This window comes from Corapipo altera, unplaced genomic scaffold, assembly GCF_003945725.1.
Source record: "Corapipo altera isolate COAL_440 unplaced genomic scaffold, ASM394572v1 0, whole genome shotgun sequence".
NCBI classification, from domain to species: domain Eukaryota; kingdom Metazoa; phylum Chordata; class Aves; order Passeriformes; family Pipridae; genus Corapipo; species Corapipo altera.
Window position 1 is genome coordinate 39,392,692 of NW_020884872.1, and position 18,550 is coordinate 39,411,241.

Consider the following 18,550-nt stretch of genomic DNA (forward strand, 5'->3'; position numbering starts at 1 on the left):
CCACTTTCGAGGACTACCACACCCCACACCCCAGGGGCGGTCCCATCGCTTTCCCCGCCCGTTCCCCACCTCTGCCCCCTTTTAGGAGAGCTCCCACTCTTCCTCCCTTTTCGTCTAGGGCAGCAGCTCAGGGCTGACAGTCCCCAGGCGGAGACTCCCCCATTTCCCATCCTACCTCCCCCCTCTGTCCCCTACATCCCAAAGCGTCGAGGGGCGTTTATGCTCCGGGCCGGTGTCACTGCGGCAGCTGCATCTCTATTTCGCGTTGCAGAATTAAGGCTGAGGTGGGGGCAGCTGCTTGGGGTACGGCTGGCGGCCCCCCGAGGGTCAAGGGGCGCCGCGGCAAGGGGCTGCGGGAAGGAGGAAGCCCCAAAGAGGCGGCGAGCGCAGGCTCCCGAAACTTGGCCCTAACATGTGCCACTTGCCCCCCTCCTCCTTACCCTCCCTGCTTACTCGTTTATTTTCTAAAGGAAAGGAATCCCAACCCCCGCCGTTTTCTTTTTAGGAAAACTTTGGCTGCCTTCCCCTAGTGTTACCTCAGGCGTGAGTACACACAGCCTCGGCCTCGCGTGGGTGTGGGGCTGGTACGTTGTATGAAGGTGCTTTCCCGCCTCAACCACGAATGAAGTGGCCCTCCAAAAAAAAAGAAAAAAAAAGAAAAAGAAACCGAGTGCGGACCTGGGAAGCAGCCCCGCGCGTGGGCTCCTTCCAGGCGAGCAGAGAAACCCCACGGCCCCGCAAACGTAAACGCGGCGGCGCCTGCGAGCAGGGCGCCCCGTCCGGTGCCGGGGGAGCAGAGGCAGCTGCCGCCCGGTGCTGCCCGGTGCTGCCGGCGGGGGGCGGCGGGGGGAGGCGGCGGGTGCGCCCCGTCGGGCCCCGCGCGAAGTTTTGCAAGTGCAACTTCGGGGGGCGGCGCGGGGGGGGGGGACGCGGGGGGCGACGGGGGCGGATCCCCGCTGCGCCCGCGGCCTGAAAGGAAGCCAATCGCGCGGCCCCGGCCGCTGCCAATCATCGAGATCCGTCCAATCCCTCCGGCGCGGTGTCCGAGCCGTATTCCCCAGCGCGCCGCCGGAGTGTGGTGAGGGCTCTGCCAATCGCGGGCGGGCAGAGCGGGGCCAGGGATGCGCGGGGCTCGGAGCGCAGACAAAAGAAGTTAAAGAGCCGCTTAATATATACATGTTTTTGAAGGCGGGTAAAGGGAAAAAAATAACAACAGCGAGCGTAGATGGGCTTGGCTGTGTCGTTATGGAGCCCCCTTTGAGCAAGAGGAACCCGACACTGAGATTAGCGGATTTGGCAGCGTCTCAGCCCCATCCTCACCAGAACATGACAGGCTTCCCGGGGCTGGGGAACCACCACGTCCACCCCCACCACGCGGCCCACTTCCACCCCGGGGACGCGGGCGGCGACCCCGGCGGCGCCCTCACGCCGCTCGGACCCGAGCACATGGCGCAGCCCGCCGCCCTCAAGCTCACACCCGAGGCGCTCACCGCCGCCGCCGCCGCCTTCGCCGCGCCCGCCGCCACCACCACCGCCGCCACCGTCGCCGCCACCACCGCCGCCGCCACCACCGCCGCCGCCTACGCGCCGCCCGCCGCCGCCCTCCCGGGATACCCGTCGGGGGGGGCGGCGGGCCGGGACTTCCTCCTGCGGCGGGAGCTTCCCGCCGCCGCCGCCGTGCACGGGGCGCTGGGAGAGCAGCACCCGCCCGTCGGCTCCCCCCACCTTCCGCACCCGCCGCCCCACGGCGTCTTCATCTCGGCCGCGGGCACCTACGGCGCAGCCGACGGGGCGCACGCCGCCTTCCCGCCGCCGCCGGCCGGCGAGCAAGGCGCGCCCGCCGGCCGCCACCCGCCGCTCAACGGGCAGATGCGCCTGGGGCTGGCGGCCGCCGCCGGGGAGCTCTACGGGCGCGCCGAGGCGCACTACGGGGCTGCCGCCGCCTCCTCCTCCTCCTCCTCGGCGTTGCAAGGCTACGGCTCCGTCAACCTCAACCTGGCGGCGGCCGGCCACGGGCACCCGCACCATCCCCATCCTCACCACCACCACCATCACCACCACCACCATGCCCACGTCGGGGCGGCGGCGGCGGCCGGGGCCTTCCTGCGGTACATGCGACAGCCCATCAAGCAAGAGCTGATCTGCAAATGGATCGACCGGGATCCGCCTCCGCCGCCTCCGCCGCCGCCACCGGGCGGTAGGAAGCCTTGCTCCAAAACTTTCAGCACGATGCAGGAGCTGGTGAGCCATGTCACCGTGGAGCACGTCGGCGGGCCCGAGCAGAGCAGCCACGTGTGCTACTGGGAGGAGTGTCCCCGCGAAGGCAAGCCCTTCAAAGCGAAATACAAACTCATCAACCACATCCGAGTGCACACGGGAGAGAAGCCCTTCCCCTGCCCCTTCCCCGGCTGCGGGAAGGTCTTCGCTCGTTCGGAAAACCTCAAGATCCACAAGCGGACTCATACAGGTAGGTTGTTCTTCCCCCCTCCCCCGCCCCTGCAAGGGTTTCCTTCTTTCTTCTTCCCCCCCCCCTTTCCTCCTCTTTTCCTCCTCTCCTGCGCACCGCCGGACATGTGACTTTTTCATGAATAAGTAATTCGGCAGCACACGGGCCACGCACACACAGCTACGCACACGCACCCGGCCCCTCTACCCTGCACACACGTGTCCCGTCGCCCCCCCCCCCCAGTCCCCCCTGCACCTTGGGCAGCTCCCTCCCCACCCCCTCCGCCACCCACCTCCCCACATCCCGACACCACCGGATAAATACATCGATTAATAAATAACGCAGAGCTGGGGGAAGATGAGCGACAGCCCCTGTGGAAGAGCGGGAAGAGGACGAGCACTCGCCCGTCCCGGCTCCCTCCGCCCTTGTCCAGGGCACCCCGGGGGGCTCACCCCGTGTCTAGGGAGCGCTCCGCTTTGCCACCTCCCTCCCCGCGCCGAGGAACGGCGATTCTGCTTTTCCTGCCGGTTCTGCCGGCGGGACGAAGCCGGATGGAGGACGCTTCACCCGGCCGAGATGGGGCCGCGGGGGCTCTTGGGGGCGCAGTTCCCCTGCGCTGCGGGCGGCGGCAGCGCTCGGGGCTGCCGGTACCACCGGGGTACCGGGCTGCCCCTGTGACCACCGCTCCTGGGGCTACCCTCGCTCCGGGGCTGTCCCTTCTGCTGGGACCACCGATACTGCCGGGGGTACCCCCTGCCTGAGCTAACGATACTGCCGTAACTGCTGGGGATGCCGGCGGCCCTGCCGGGGCTGCTCGTGACGCTGGGTACGGGTACTGACCCCTGTCCCGAGGCTGCTGGTGCTGCCCGGGCTCCTCCCGCCTGCGGCGGTGTCCGCGGAGCCGGAGAGCACGGAGCAAGGCGGGGGAAGGCTCTCACCGGAGGACGCTTCACTCCCTTTGGTGATGTGAGAAGGAAACTTCAAAGTTGTTCCGACTGCCCGGCGGGGCTGCGGGAGGACGAAGCGGCACCCGGGGGAGATGCCCTGGAGAGGCTCGGGCTGTGTATGAGCCCTTGAATATTTTTTCTTTCTGTGTTTGTTTTGGGGGTTTTTTTCTTCCTTTTTTTTTTTCTTCTTTTTTTTTCTTTTTTTTTTTTTCTTTTTTACTTTCTCCTCATTTGTTGCCACCCCCGAAATACGCATTTCCATCTGGGTGTAAAAACTCTGCCGAAAACGAACGAAGCCGGGATTTATAGTGGCAGATAAATATTATTCCTCGGAGGATACTTAAGGAAGTGGAGTTGCCGTAATTGCTTTCTTGATTTATTGTGTGCTGCTCGGGAAGAGAAAAGCGGCGACCGTGCAACGTGTTGTTCTGATGTGAAACCAAATGGCCCATGGCTGAAAGGATTATAGATTTTTATCTGCAGAATATGTCAGGCATGAGCCCGTAGGTAGCAGTGGAGCCTTGAGGGTGCCCGGTGCTCTGCACCCAGAGCCGCGGGTGGGAGAGGAAGGTTTCTCCTGGGGGGTCTGACACTTTCTGTTGTTATTCTTGTTGTATTAATGGCACCGTGGGATGAGTTAAGTGCTGGAGGCCCGTGGTTTTGTCATCTATAGCCTTCTCCATCTGCCTTGGTTTGAAAAACAAAACTTCACTGCAGACTTTCCTAGACTTCTCAATTCCTTACCCATCTCAGCTCCAAGGAGGGGGCTGAGGGGGGGAAAGTGGGAACAAGTCCGGGAGAGGCTTGGGAGCAGTCAGAGAGATTCAGCGGGAAAAAGACACCCCCCCCAATAACCCAAATACGTATTGGCCACAGTTTGCAGCTCTAAGCGGAGGTTGACCATTGGCCCGAGGCCCTGCGTGGGACATGGCCCCTTGCAAAGGAAATTTGGAGTTTTCAGCTTGCAGTCCATGGGAGGGTGCCCATGCATGGGCCCACGGGGAAAGGCTATATCCACTCAGAAGGAAGGGGTTGTTACAACCCAGTAGCCCTCGGGGCTTGGGGCAACAGCCCACCTAAGATGAGAGCTCAGGCCCACGGGAGGACAAAGAGGTCATGAGTCTTTCCCCACGCAGAACCTTTGAGTGGACAAGGGATCCCAAACCTTCTGCCCATGCCTATCAGATTAATTGCTGTAATTTTGCTTCCTCGACTTTAATTTAGTCATGTGCAGCTTGGGAGCAGGAGAGATTTACAAACTATTTGTTTATTATGGGCATTCAGGGGTGTGTGTGTGGGAATAATAACACCATAATTGTATCATTAGGAGATTTTATGTGTTTCTGGTGATTTTGGAGGAAGAAGAGTATGTTGGTAAATTCAGGAGGAGTTTGCTTGCTTGTTTTTTGTTTTTGTTTTGTCCTTTTTCCTCAAAAGCATTACCCTGGAAGCTGCACACCCCACTCTGCAGCTACTCTCCCATTTTGGGGACAAATTGCTGTTGCCACCCCTGGTGTGTCCTAACAGAAATGGGGATACCCTCCCTCCTGCAACTTTGCTGCCCCCTCACCGAAGATGAGGCTTCCTTCCGATGATTTCCACACCCTGCCACCCTCTAAAAAAAGTGACCCCAAGCCCCTTCTGAGTCCCTCCCCACCACCGGCACTGCTACTGCCAGGAGGAGTTACGGGATGGCACCTGGCATCTCACCCCCTTCCTTGGGTTGAAACCACCTGCAAATAGTTAAACTCTGACGTTATTCCCTCGTCAGCATAATGGGGACACACTGGGACCTTCCTCACTCCTGGATTTATGGGGAATTGGATCATCGAGATCTGGAGACTGGTGAGGGTGCCACATGTGAACCCATGTGGAAAGACACTTCCCTAAAGCCCCAAATGAGTGGATGCAATTTGGTCTGACTGGTCGGAGCATCTCAGGGCAGCTTGACTTGGGGCTCTGCAGGGCACTGCCAGCAGCAGGATGTGTGAGCCTGCATCCTTGGAGTAAAACAGATAGAAACCAGGCAAAACCTCTGGTAGATTCACTTTGTTTTACCAGAAAAGATAATAGTAATTAATGAACAAACGAAGTGACTGGAAATTTGTCTCGGGGGTGTGCAGGGGTTTTTGTGCACTTAAACCCCACGAGGTACAATTTTAATTCCTTTTTTCCTCCTCTCCCTTTTTTTTTTAAAGATAACCTTGCACTTTCTAGTGCTACCACATTGGTGGTGGCTGAGATGATTTTAATTGAAAAAACTGATGCGTAAATAGGCTGTGGAGGTGTATGTTTCTATAGTGACAGCCAAGAAACAGCTTCGGAAAATAAAAATAGTTTTCTTATCTCCATTGTTATTTTGCTAAACGCAATATGATTTTACAAATGTGAGGGGCAGTAAAAATTGCTTGGTGATAATGAGCAAATGTCCACCGAGAGAGCTGTTGGGTTGTTATTTCTGAGAATTCAGAGCAAAACGGATCTGAAAATACACATCAATCATTCCTAAACCGATTCAAGAGTTGCAATAGACATGACAAGGATTATCAGTGCAGGTCTGTCTCAGACTCACGTGTGCATGGCAGGGGAAGAAAAAGTTGCTGTAAGAAACTTCAGTACAGGGCTCGGCCACTTTTTTTTTTTTTCCCTCTGGTCAACCAGCAGTAGGCATTTACCCAGCCCCATTCAGGAACTATGGGGAAGGGTCGGTCAGGGACACGGCTATATGTACCAGAACACATATATTCCAGGGTACGTTATGTGTGGAGACGAGGGTGTGATTTTCACAACCCCTTTAACTGTTAAGCAGTGTGTAAAACTTAAAACAGAGAATCCGGATATTTTTAGCTCCAAATTCGTCCGAGGTAAACAGCTACAGTAACAGCAGTCTGCTGCCCTCATCTCCAGTGTTCGGGTTGGTCCCCCCAGCTTGCAGGTTCTCAATCTGAGCTGCTGGGTACTTCGTCTTTATATCGGGATGCTTAAACAGGTGTTACTTTTATTTCCCTCAAACTAATTATTCCCCCAGCGCAGTGCCCATTGGGAACGGATTACGCAGGAGATGTGCCAGCCGAGCCAGGCTGCCGGCAAACGCCAGCCCTCGCAGGCAAAGGCATTGAAAGGTTTTGTTTGGGCTCGGTCATTAGAGCGGTAATGAAGGTTTCTCGTGTGCGAGGGGAGCGCCGCAGAGGGCAAACAAGGCCGGGGGGGCCCTGCCGCCGCCAGCCCGGGGCATCGGGTCTGGGGGCTGCCAGCAGCGTGTCACAGGCAGCAAAACACGAGGAAGAGGTCGGAAGCCTCGGGCATGTCACGACTGTCGTGAGGGGGGAGGAAAAAGGGGAGGAGAAGGAGGGAAGGGGAAGCTTTGCCCTGCCGCTCGTCCCCGGAGGCCGCGCTGCGGAGGGGCTGCGGTGCGGCGGGCGGGCTGCGGACAGGGCCGAGCCCCCGCCCGCCGGTAACGGTGCCGTTGCTGTGTCCCGGCAGGGGAGAAGCCTTTCAAGTGCGAGTTTGACGGCTGCGAGAGGAAGTTCGCCAACAGCAGCGACCGCAAGAAGCACTCCCACGTCCACACCTCGGACAAACCCTACTACTGCAAGATTCGCGGCTGCGACAAGTCCTACACCCACCCCAGCTCCCTGCGGAAGCACATGAAGATCCACTGCAAGTCCCCGCCGCCCTCCCCGCCGCCAGGCTCACAGGGCTATGCGGCGGCGGGGCCCCCCGACGGCCCGCTGCCCCCCGAGGCCGACCCGGCCGCCGAGGCGCCCCGCGGCCGCGCCGCCGCCCTGTCCCCGCCGGTCACCAACCTCAGCGAGTGGTACGTCTGTCAGGCCGGGGGGGCTCCCCGCCGGCCCCGCACCCCTTCCAGCCGCGACACCTCCCCGGCTTCCGAGGAGGACGAGCCCCATAGGACCTCGGGGGGCAGAACTGCTCCCTAGGGCCGTGCTGAGCCGTGCCGAGCTGCCGCCGGTGGCCCCAGCCCCACCACAGTGACCTGGGCTGCAACAGCCGCCTGGCATGGGGGGTTGCTCTGGAAGTGTCATCAGGTTTGACTCGCGCTATTTATTCCATGTACGAAACCCTATGGTGTTTATACGGTAACTAATTTAATTAAAGAGACTTGGACCTTTTTTTTTCCCCTTTTGGTAAGAAAAAGCATTGTAATGCCAGGCTGGGCCATCTCAGCCACTCACGCTGCACGGTGTGCAGGGGGACAGTGCCAAGGGAGATATCCTTCTCCCATCCTGCCCGTACCCACTTCTCTTATCAAAAGAGTTTGCTGGTGAAGGCTGCGAGCTGGCAGAGCCCAGCCTCTCTCTGGAGTGGCTCTTAAATACCTTAGCTGCCACTCAGCGCCTCCTCTTTGGCCTCCATAAAGCCCCAGATCAGCAGCAGCCTCCTGACTATAAAGCAGCACCTGCTAAAATCCAGCCAATCGAGGACAGGTTATGCATCCCTTAAAATAAAATTAAATAAATGCATTTTCCTACCCCTCTTGAAGTTCAGCTCCTTTGTAATTGATGGTTTCTCTCCCGAGTCAGTGGGTCCCACCTGCACCCAGCGTTTTCTCTCCAGACTTCTTTCTTTCTCCCTTAGCCCTAACGATTTAGGGAAGGAAAGACAAAAGATGCAGGACTCCTTTATCACTCCTCCATAGTTTGTACGTGTATGGCTCCTAAAATGCAGCCAGAGAATAAGAGAAACCCGCTGCTATCTGACAACTGTGATACTGTGATACATTTTGGATATATTTTTTTTTAAACATGAAAACTGACAGCGAATTTCCCTTTTCTCGGGCTTGGTATTATTATTACTCTGGTTATTATTGTTTTTTAAAGTTTGTCTCGCAGAGAAAGACTTTGTCTCATCCTCCCTCCAGCCCCTTCAGGGATTGAGAAGGGGAGCAGCCCCCCAGGCCCAGAGAGTCCTGGAGTAGGGGGCAGGGACAGAGGGATTGTCTTTTTATTATTATTTTTATCTATATTATTTCCTCTCTCCAACCGAGCCGATGCCTGCGCGCTTTTCACCATCCCCCCGAAGTGGCTCGGCAGAGTCACCTGGTAGGAGGGGACAGGAGCTGCTGGGAAAGAAGCAAGGGGTGGGGAAGCAGGCTGCCGTCGGGGTGCCAACCGCCCCCCACCCCCCAACTGCCCAGCCCAGCGGCCGAGGGGCTGCGGGGCGCGGGGGACACCCCGGCCTGTCCCCCCGTCCGTCAGGAGCCAGGAGCAGGGCGCAAATGAAGTAAAGAGCACTAATTCCTCCTCAGAGACCCTGAGAGGAGAAGCGGCAGCCTCCCTCCCCTCCCCCAGGGCTCGTGGAAATGTGTTTTGTGTGCCGTGAATGGTAGATGTCGTCTTGTCATTGTTAATAACGTGTATGTGAAAGCGATTATTTTGTACAGTCGAATTAATTTATTTTCTGACATCACCCTTTTTCTTTCTTTTTTTTTTTTTTTCCTCCCCTGGAACAGTACAGAGCACACCAAAGAATTTTCTTATTAATTTTGGTGATAGATTGTTGTTTATGATACTGTGGTTTGTAAAAAAAACAAAAAAAATTATATTTTTCAGCTTACTTGAATGACTGATGTAATGTGAAACAGACTCTTCCTGCATGTGCTCCGTGCGGTGTGTTGGTGCTGATATATATATGTATAGTTCATAGAGATATTATATTATTAGTACAGTGCATGGTGCTGTCACTCTGGAAGCCTTTAAACGTTGTCTTCATATTGTTGTGTTGGATCTAAAGAAGCAGATGTTACTTTAAAAACAAACAGAAAACTTGAATAGAAAATAATTTTTTAAAGTTCATTCGATTTGCTTTTTATTCGTTTTTCAAAGCCCATTTGAATAAATAGAAAATAATAAAGGAAGGTATGGACTTTTTAAAGAATAATTTATGTAATGTAATCTTATTAGAGATATATTGGTGCTGATTTATAAACGAACTTTTTAATTTATGCATTTTTTTAACAACAGATTGCACTATACATTACGACATGGCAGGGTTTATAAACTGTGGCTCGGGGGGATATATCACTATTTTTATGTACTTGCTACACGTAGGGTTACACAATTCCCCAACAATTTTATGACACATGATACCTCCTAAATAAAAAATGCTAATTTAAAATTTTTCATCTCTGTAAACCCCATAAAAAGCAAAAAAAAAAAAATTATCATGCAAATGAATAAAAATATTATTCCTATGTATTGCATGTGCCTTACTGACAGACGAGGGGCAGAGACAGACCAAAACATTCCCTTTTCCCCCCGAGGGTCAGTAGGTAGAGTCAGATATAGCCATAGCCTCATAGCGCAGCAGGAGCAGCACCGGGAGATTTTAGGGGTGGCTGAGATACCCTGGCTTTCCGCAGAGAAACGTGTGAGTAAATACGGTTCTCCTTTGGATTTACGGTTGGGTTTGCAGCCAGGTAGAGGAGGGATGCTCTGGGCCGAGCCACCCCTGCGTCCCCCCCCGCGGCTGCAGGCCTTGCTCCTGGGGGGTTTGCCTCTGAGCCGGGCTAAGGGTGGGGACATGGGGGCACGGGATTGGGGGGGTGCCTTCTCATGATGGAGCAGTTGGTGATCTGCTGCTGGCTTCCCGGGCACAGGGGAAAGAGAGGGATAGACAGACAGATAAGACACAGACAAAGTCTGACATTCATTCACACGACATTCTTCATTTCTCTCAAGGACAGCTAATCAGAGTATCAAATCAAATCAATTAAAATTTTAGTATTTCTGTTGGGAATTAAAAAAAAAAAAAAAGAAAAGAGATGTTCCTGGCAGTCTCCTCTCTCAGATACTTGTGAGTTAAATAGCATTACTCTTCAGTAGTAGACACAGAAGCAAAACGGTATGCCAGAACATGATTCTGAAAGAGAGTCAGGTCAGGCAAGAAATAATGCCAGGAGATCACTGGAATGAAGGAGAAAAAAAAAAAAAAAGTAGTTTTTTGGAGCTGAGGAGCAAGGACACAGGTTTCTTGTTCCTAGAGAGGAAAACTGCAAGAAACGCATGAAAAAATCCAGACAGAATTGTGTGTCAGCATCCTTCAGGAGTATTTTTTAATTTTTAAAAATAAAACCAATTAAATAAAACTAGCCCAGGGTGATCGCACTCCCCGTCCTGTAATTTACCAGTGCTCGAAAATGACTGGTCAAAATGTCAAGAACAGTTTCACCAAAAGGTTAGAGTGTTTTTTAAGTCAGTTTTGTTAAATGTGGTAAAGGTGAAACAGGTTGCAAAGAGTTGTTTCAAGCAGAATGACAATAACCAACATACGAAGCAGAAAAACACTCATAAATGAGGGCTCCAATCAATGGGAAAACTTATAGCTCCCTAATGAAGTTTCTTGTGAAAAGGAAGGCGACACAAAGCCACCGAGACATGAATCATTCATGGGAAATATAAAAGATAAAAGATATCTGACAATGAGCAGAACCTTGTATAGAGTGTCTAAAACAAGTTTCCCCTTCTTATTTTCTGCTTCCCCCCCTCCAATCTCCCTCTCCTAGTGTTCCTTGCCCGCCCTATAGAGTTAACATTGACCAGTGCACGTCCTGCCCCACTTCAAAGTAATTTAGCCCAGAACGGAAGGCTTGGCGCTTGGACAATCTTCATGGTGTGTTAGGATTTCTATGGCAATTGGCAAGCAAGACGTTCCCATCTGAATATGGCTCAAAGAAAGCCACTTATTGACACCGAGTTGGCCATCATCAAAGACTTCATCTTTTCCTAGGCGAAACGTGGTCCTAGCAAACACTGTTTAAATCATCTACCTTTGTAGTCGCGGCTGGGAGACATCTCGCCACACACTATTGCTGGCGCTCGGCCCTTTAAAGGCGAGAGCGGCGGTCGCGAAGTTTGAAGGGGCTAAGAAATTTCGGGAGTGTGGGAAATGGCATTGCGGGGAGGGGAGCTGTGGATTTGGATAAGCGGGGGAGTTCTCGGCGGAGAGCCACGGGGCAGCGCCCCTGAACGCACCCTCCACGGGCAGGGTGCGGGACGCAGCGAGGCCGGGATAGGCTTTTTCTTTGCCTTACAAGAGGTGGGTGGTGGGAGAACCAAGGATTTTTAGCGTTTTTCTCCGCGTGTTTCGTGCTTCTAGGGATGTCGTCAGGGAGTTGTGAAGTGCTGGGAAGGATGGACTGTCACGCACTTTTCCCCTTCCCCTCCCCCATCGGAAAAATATTTCCAGGTAGAGCGGACCGGGAGGGATCAGGCAGGGAGTGTGCTGGCACACACACTGAACTCACACAGGGACAGAGACGCTCCCCCCTGGCTCGGACACCCAAACGCCGGCGGGGCGCTGCCCCAGCTCCCCCCCGCATCCCGCGTACCGCCAGCACACACAACCACGCTCCCGCATTCACACACACACCACGCAAGTGCCTAATCAGGCAGGGAGAAGTTCAAAGGCAGGTTCTTTGAAATTCAAACTACTGCTTTTATGGTACATCAACATGGAGCGTTAGGATTGCTATGGCAATGAGCGCAGCAAAAGCAAGCTGCATTTAAAATAGTCCACCTCGATTCGAGACACTCTATTAAGATACAGTTGCATTGACCTTTAGTTTCATGCCGTGTTAGCGCAGTCAATTTTCACTTCATCAGAACGTCTCATATTTTTTGGCCTCTCTCCCAACACCCCCTCCCCTCCCCCTTTTTTTTAGGACCCCCTCCCAACTTCAGCAGATAAACAAACAAATAAGCGGCGAAGAAGCTCCATCTCCAGCTCTTCTTGTCTTCTCTCTCCCTCTTTTTTTTTTTCCTCCCACCTAAGCACTTTTATTTGCAGAGCGATTGTTCTTTGTTTATTTAATACAAGTACTGTGTGAATGGTGAAAAATAAACACGATGAAAAATAACCAAACAGATGATTCCGCCAAGTGAAAAAGCCCGGACTTAATAAAAGTGCGAAGCAGTCACCGTTGAATGAGAAATCCTTTGAAGTGGAACTTATTATAGGAAGAATACTTTTTGGTTTCCCTAACGACGCTGCTGAATTGAAAGGGCTCGCCTTTGTCAACGATTTGTTCTCCTTTGCCGGGATGCCCGCAGAAATTACTTACATGGGCTGCCTTAACATGCAGCCTGCAAATCAGTAACTTCGCAGCTCAGACTCGCAGACGCCGCTCTCCTGAGGACAAAATAAAGTCAGGAGGAAAACACCCCAACCTTTCACTCAGTCTCTTATTTTGGGGGGTGCGGGGGACGGAGGGAAAAAAGAGGGTTTGGGAGGAGGGGGAGAGGCCAATGAATCCGTGTAACAACACTTCCCACCCCTCCAGCCCCCGGCCCCCCCCCACCCCGGCCCGGCCCGCCCCGCCCGGTGGCAGAGCACCCGGAGCGGGACCGTCCTCCGCTCGGTCCCGGCCCCGGCGGGAGCAGGGGGGCGGCGAGCTTCTCCGGCAGCACCGTGTCTCTCCTTCCCCCACCCCCGCTCCCCCTTTTTTCTAGTCTACCAAGTGATTTTCCCAGGCAGAGACATATTTAATAAGGGTCGTTTATTACGAAGGCGCTTTGAAGGGTCGCCCCTGAAGCCCTGCGTCCATTAAAAACATGGAGGTGACATTTAAACCTCGTTTTAAAGGAGCTCTGGCGTAGTTCAGTGAAAGGCAACTCGTTTGTCTTATGAGCTTGGAAACAACCTCCCTTCTTCTCCTTTTGACCACATGGGATAACTCAAAAACAATAGTTCAAAAGTAAAATGGCATCGTGGTGTTCAGCCTCAGACAGGCACCCATCTAGCAGGAGAGAAAAGGGATAGTCCATAACACAATGTGCTTTTTGTGTCCGACTCTGTCACAAGGATTTCGTTGTTTGCTTTAGAGGCTGCGCCTGTTATACTTTCTTGAAAGTGCTTGTGTTAAACAAGAGTTATAAGTCATCCAAAACAACAAACATTTTGATTTTCTTTGCCTAAAGGGTTTTCCCTGGCCATGGGCACCGTGAAAAAATAATGTACTTGCTGAGAAAGGAGCACCAGTAGTAGCATTACAAGCACAGTGCATTAAATATTGAATGACACGAGGAAAAAAAAAGAACTTGTCGAGGGGCACTCAGCCTTAAAGTCTTTCTTCAACTTTGTCTTCAGTGCCTGTTGGACTATTTAAGATGGTGTTAATTAAGGGCTGCATCTGATTCCACTAGCCCCCAGCTTTGTCTCTTTGCAGCGTTCCCGTCAATAGCCGCTCTCAACTGCGGGCTTTCCCCACACGTTGGTTTAGTGGTGCATGTGTCACTTCTTATTTCGAGGCTGAAGAGAAACCCGGATCGTGCATTAAGGGCAAAGGGGAGATAGTAATCAAGCAGTATTGTCGGGCTGGGGTGGGGAGGCGCGGCGGGGCAGGGGCAGGAGGAGGAGGATGTGCGGCCAGGGCTGGAGCAGGGCAGCAGGGAGCAGATTGGGGGCACGGCGCCGGGGTGAAAGCCTGTTTGCACATTGCCAACAGCCTGTTTGGCAAACAAGACGCTGGCGAGCTTAATTTGTTTCAAATTAGTCGTTTTCCACGAAAAAAAAAAAGGAATAAAAAGAGAAAAGAAAGTAAAACCACGCGTCAAACAGCCCTCTTCAAAATCCTGCAAGCGGACAGGAGGAACCGCCTCAAGTCCCGCGGCAGCCCCGCGTGCGAGCCCATGCATGCCTGCGTGGGGAGCCGTGGCAAGTGCCTGTGCACCTTCCTGGCTGTACCCCGGTCGCATGCAGGCAGATGCTGCCGCTTCCCTTGGCGGGCCCCCTAAACGCGTTCGTCCCCCTGTGTGGGACAGCCCCGAGTGTGCGCTGGGCAGCGGGGTGGGAGATGGCAGAGCCCCCGGCAGCCATGGGAATGGGGGGGGACACAGGCTTGGGGACATCCGTCGGGGCGCCTCGCCCTGCATTTATCTTCTCGCACTTAGAGACTCGCCGCTCCCCTCTCTGCCGGGAGGACTGAGCCACCCCGCATTTCGAGGAGAAGCTCTTCCTGGGCCCAATCCCTGCGCCCCTGCCGTCGTGGGGGCAGCTCGAACCGCGGTGGAGCGGCTCGCCCCTCCCTCCTCGGAAACACTGGAGGCAGAGAGGGGCTCTGCCCGTGGGGGGTATCGCCTCCGCGCTCCGCAAATACCAACAGCGGGGGCGCAAATTGGGGGGCGGCTCCGCTTTTCTCCCCGACTCCTTTGCAACCTGCCAAACGTACCGGGCGTTAAAAGCAAGGAGGCGCAGAGGAATCCTTCGGAGGTGTGGAGGGGCGTGTGCCCCCGTTCCCTCTGGGGTCAGCGGGGACCCACTGCCCCCATAGTGCACTCAGAGCTGAGGTCGGGTTAGGGGCCCCCCTAATTGGAGGTGGCGGGGGATAGGGGGGGGAAATGGGTCACTTCGGCTCTGCCCTGCCCGAGGGGCGAGGAGGGGAAAGTTAAACGTGGAGCTAGGAAACCCAATAGCCGGATTTTGTTCGTCTTCTTCTACTTTTTTTTTTTTTTTTTTAAATCTCTATGTTCCCCCTCTCCTCCTCCTCTTCCTTTCACTCGGCAAGCCCGTCTAAAGCGTTCCAAATGGCCTTTCAAACAAGAAAACCCTTGAAGGACAAATGGGCACACATCCCCCTCCAGGCACCTTGCCAAAATCTCCCAAGCACCCTACCTGGCATCCTAGCTTAAGTTTCTTCAAGAAGTGTGTGTGTGTCTGAATATGCGAGGGGGGGGGTGGAGGTTCGGGGCCGGGGGGGTGGAATTACAGCCGTCCTGTAGTGGTAGACACAAGTTCAGAGCTCCACTTCCCCCCTCTTTAATTAGGCTGGGGAGAGCCGCGGAGGCGCCTGGTTGAGGTGCGAGCGAGGCGGCCGGGCCAAGCGAGTGAGTACCCAGCGCAGCCCCGACGGGACGGGGATGGGCGCCGGGGGGGAGCCGCGCCGGGGGCCTCCGGACTGAGAGGAGAGGGGCGAGCAGCCGCCCCCCGGGGAAGGGATGCGGGAGGGGGGGAGGTTGAGGGTGAGAGCAGTGGGCCGGTGGTGTGCCAGGGGGACTCGGCTCCCCAAACTTGCGGTGCGAGTCCGGGGAGGCCAGTGCCGGTGCTGCAAAAGTCACCCCGACCCAGCTGTGACTTCACCTATTAGCCCCGATGTCTTTCCGAGGAGATTGGCGGAGTTAAACATCCCACAATGGGCGCTCTGGGGCGTCTCCAGCCTGACCTCTACCCGGTTTTAATAGTTTCATAGGAACTTCATTAAATCAATTACTTAGTGAGCACATCATCATTTATTTGTAATTAGCACTGAAGAGCTTGATTTTTGCAGCAGCCCACAGCCCGGTTCCCAGCGGGGTTGGCCATGTACTACAAGCACTTTTGTTTGCTGTGTGTGTTGACTCGTGGTATTATTCGGCCGCCACAATAAAAGTGTAATCTTCACGTCTTAATCTAGCGTTCAGGGGGGAAAGGAAAACAAACATGGCACGGACGAGGCACCGGTTCCCCATCTCCATGCTCCCCCCCGCCCCGGGCTGTCGGCCCCACTGCGCGCAGCCGGGCGCGGTGCGGCGGCGGCTCCCGGGGCGTGCGGCCGGGAGGAGGGACGGGAGGGTGGGACGGAGGCCGGGGCCGAAGGGGGGGAAAGGGAGGAAATGGGTCATCCGCAGGCAGGACAAAAGGGAGCGGCGCGGTGCCTTGAAGGGCATGAAATAAGGGTTGCAGCTGCGAATCGGCTGCCCGCGGCCCGGCAGAGCGTGGGCGTGTGTGTCGGGGGGAACCAGCGGGCCGCAGCGCTGGGGGGGACAGCGAGGCGGCTTTCGTTTTGGGGATTGCGGGGCTGGAAAGGGATGGGTAGGGGCAGGGAAGGCCTCCTCGGACGTGGAGTGGACGTGATCGTTGTTGGGGAGGGTGAGGAATAGGGGGGAGAGAAGCATAACCACGTAATCAGCCAGGCCTCCTCGCTTCTCCCGCAGCCAGCATCTTCCCATCGCGGCTCCCACGGGGGGGCGGCTCCACGCGTGGGGCGCCCCACGGCCGCCCCCAGGCGACAGCCGCTGCCCTTTTCTCCCACCGCAGAGGCTGCCGTAGCCGAATCGCTGCGCATCCCGACCGGGCCTACTGCGGGGCCCGCCGGCGCGGTGAAGGGCAGGGATGCCAAGTGAACCCGAGGGGAGAGGGGCTTTGCAGGCCCCTCCCTCCTCGGGCTGTGCTGGCTCCCAGAAAGGCGCCCTCCTGGCGGCCTGGGCTCTGGAGAATGGAGACTGTTTTGGGCTGTCTGTCTGCCGCCCTCTCACTTCCTTCCCAGTGCTAGGCGGGAGGTCGGGGGGGGGGGGGGGGGTGTAGCTGAAGTCCCGTTAGAGGCGGCAGCACACCCGCAAGCTCAGGGGCTTATGCACCCCACCCTTAGCCAGTCACGGGTGGGCACTGGTGCAAGGACCCACGAGTAAAACAAAACCAAGGAGAGCGGGTCATGCTGTATGTACTCCTGTGCGGAAAGAGTACTGTGGTCGGCCCTGGAGACACCCCGACTCTCGGTCCTCAAGCGCTGCCCACGTTTCGGCAGTCCACCTGCAGAGGGGCCCTCTTGCCCCGCTGCCGCCCCGGATCTTCCTCACGGAAACCCGGCGAGGAGAACAAGACGAACAGCCAGTACTTGCCTGGGCCGGCGCCTCCCGGCTGAGGGGGTGGGGATGATCCTTAATTTCCACCCTCGTCGCGGCGAGAGCCCGAGTCCGAGGCAAGGCAAGTGCAGGGGAGGGTGTCGGTGTCACCCGCGACGGAGCTGCCCCTCATCGTGCCGTCGGGGACAGTGGGTCTCCGTGGGCCCCGGCCTGGGCTATGGGGGAGCGAGGCTCGGAGGCCCCCAACAGCAAGAGCCGAAGCGGGGGGGGGAGGGCTGGTGGCTTTGGCAGGGCAGAAGCCGCCGTGCCGGACCGCCGGGGCGGCTGCGAGGCTATTCGCATACGGGTGATAAAACAGGCGGGGAGGCAAGGGGGGAGGAAAAAACCCTCGCGAAAACACTGCTCGGGATTCGTGCAAGTGCTGGGGGTTTCAGGAGGTTCCCAAAGTCACACACATAGCATGGAAAAAACCTCCTAAATACTATATGGCAGTCGGAGGGGACAGAAGTTCTTTACTTGCGCAGAGCAACCGGCACGAGGTGTGATTTTAATTGCTACGCATTTTTAATGTTAGAGTACATCGAACATATCCAATCTCTTCTGTCCGAAAGCGGCCCCCCGAGCGCGGCGGGTTTGTCGCCGGGCTTGGGATAAATGGGAGTTCCCCGAGATGGCACCGGGGAGGCGGTGAGCGAGGCCGCGCGGTCGCGGAGGTTGCGCGGCTGCCGAGAGCTCCCCCAGCGCGGCAGCTTTCTTCTTGCCGGGCAGGAGACAGGGACAGAGCCCAAACGTTAAAAATACAAAGGCGTTCTCTGGGGGAAGGAATCCTGTGTCGTCGTCATCCCCTCCCCATCCGCAAATCCCCGGGGCAGCTTCGTCCCTGAGGAGTGCTCACGCAGAGTCGCGGGAGCTGGCACATGCTACGGGGGGCGATTTTTAGGGCGTGGGGCTGGAAGTGGTGGGGCAACCCTGGGCTTTGCAGAGCGGGAGAGGTGCAGGTGGAGAAAACAGCGCAGGCTGCAGCCGGGGGAGTCAGCACGTCTGATCCGCGGATGACACGAGTTGCTCGTGGGTGGAGGGAGAAAGAAAGAAGGACCGCCCGCCATCCACCCTCCCCCTCCAACCCAGAGCCTGAATTCACTGGACAGGCGCCGTAGTGCGCGCTCCCGCTGTGCGCGGATCCGAGGAACGTAGGTGGCCTGCAGCAGAGGCACCTGCCCGTGGCCAGGAGCGGGTCCTGCCCGCGGCCGTGGCCGTGAGTTTTATGGAACAGGGAGCAGCCCGGACGTGTTTTAAATTCTAAACTCTGGGGGGTGGGAGGTGCTGCCGCTGCGCCGTGCCGAGGCCGCATGGGGAGGGTTGTCCCGGGGGGAGCCCATCCCCACGCGGAGTCACGGACACTGCCCGTGGCGGGCGACTCAGCACTCCTCGGCCCCCGGCTCCGGCTCCTGCTGCCCCATGGCTCGTCCTGCCTGTCCTGCCCCACTTGTGCCTACTTATGCTTGTCCGTCCTGCCCGTGCCTGCCCTTTCTGTCCGTCCTGCTTGGTCCTGTTTCTTCTGCCCGTCCATGCCTTGCCCAGCT

The 18,550-nt window shown here is 56.2% G+C and overlaps 1 protein-coding gene across 1 annotated transcript; it reads left to right on the forward strand.

Moving 5' to 3' along the window:
- Positions 1 to 1,010: 1,010 nt before the first annotated feature.
- On the forward strand, positions 1,011 to 9,608 carry ZIC5 (Zic family member 5). The gene is given in 4 exon segments (XM_027647227.1): positions 1,011 to 1,520; positions 1,522 to 1,582; positions 1,585 to 2,467; positions 6,877 to 9,608. Coding segments are annotated over 4 exon segments (1,743 nt in total). The 5' UTR covers positions 1,011 to 1,176; the 3' UTR covers positions 7,332 to 9,608.
- The last annotated feature ends 8,942 nt before the right edge of the window (positions 9,609 to 18,550 follow it).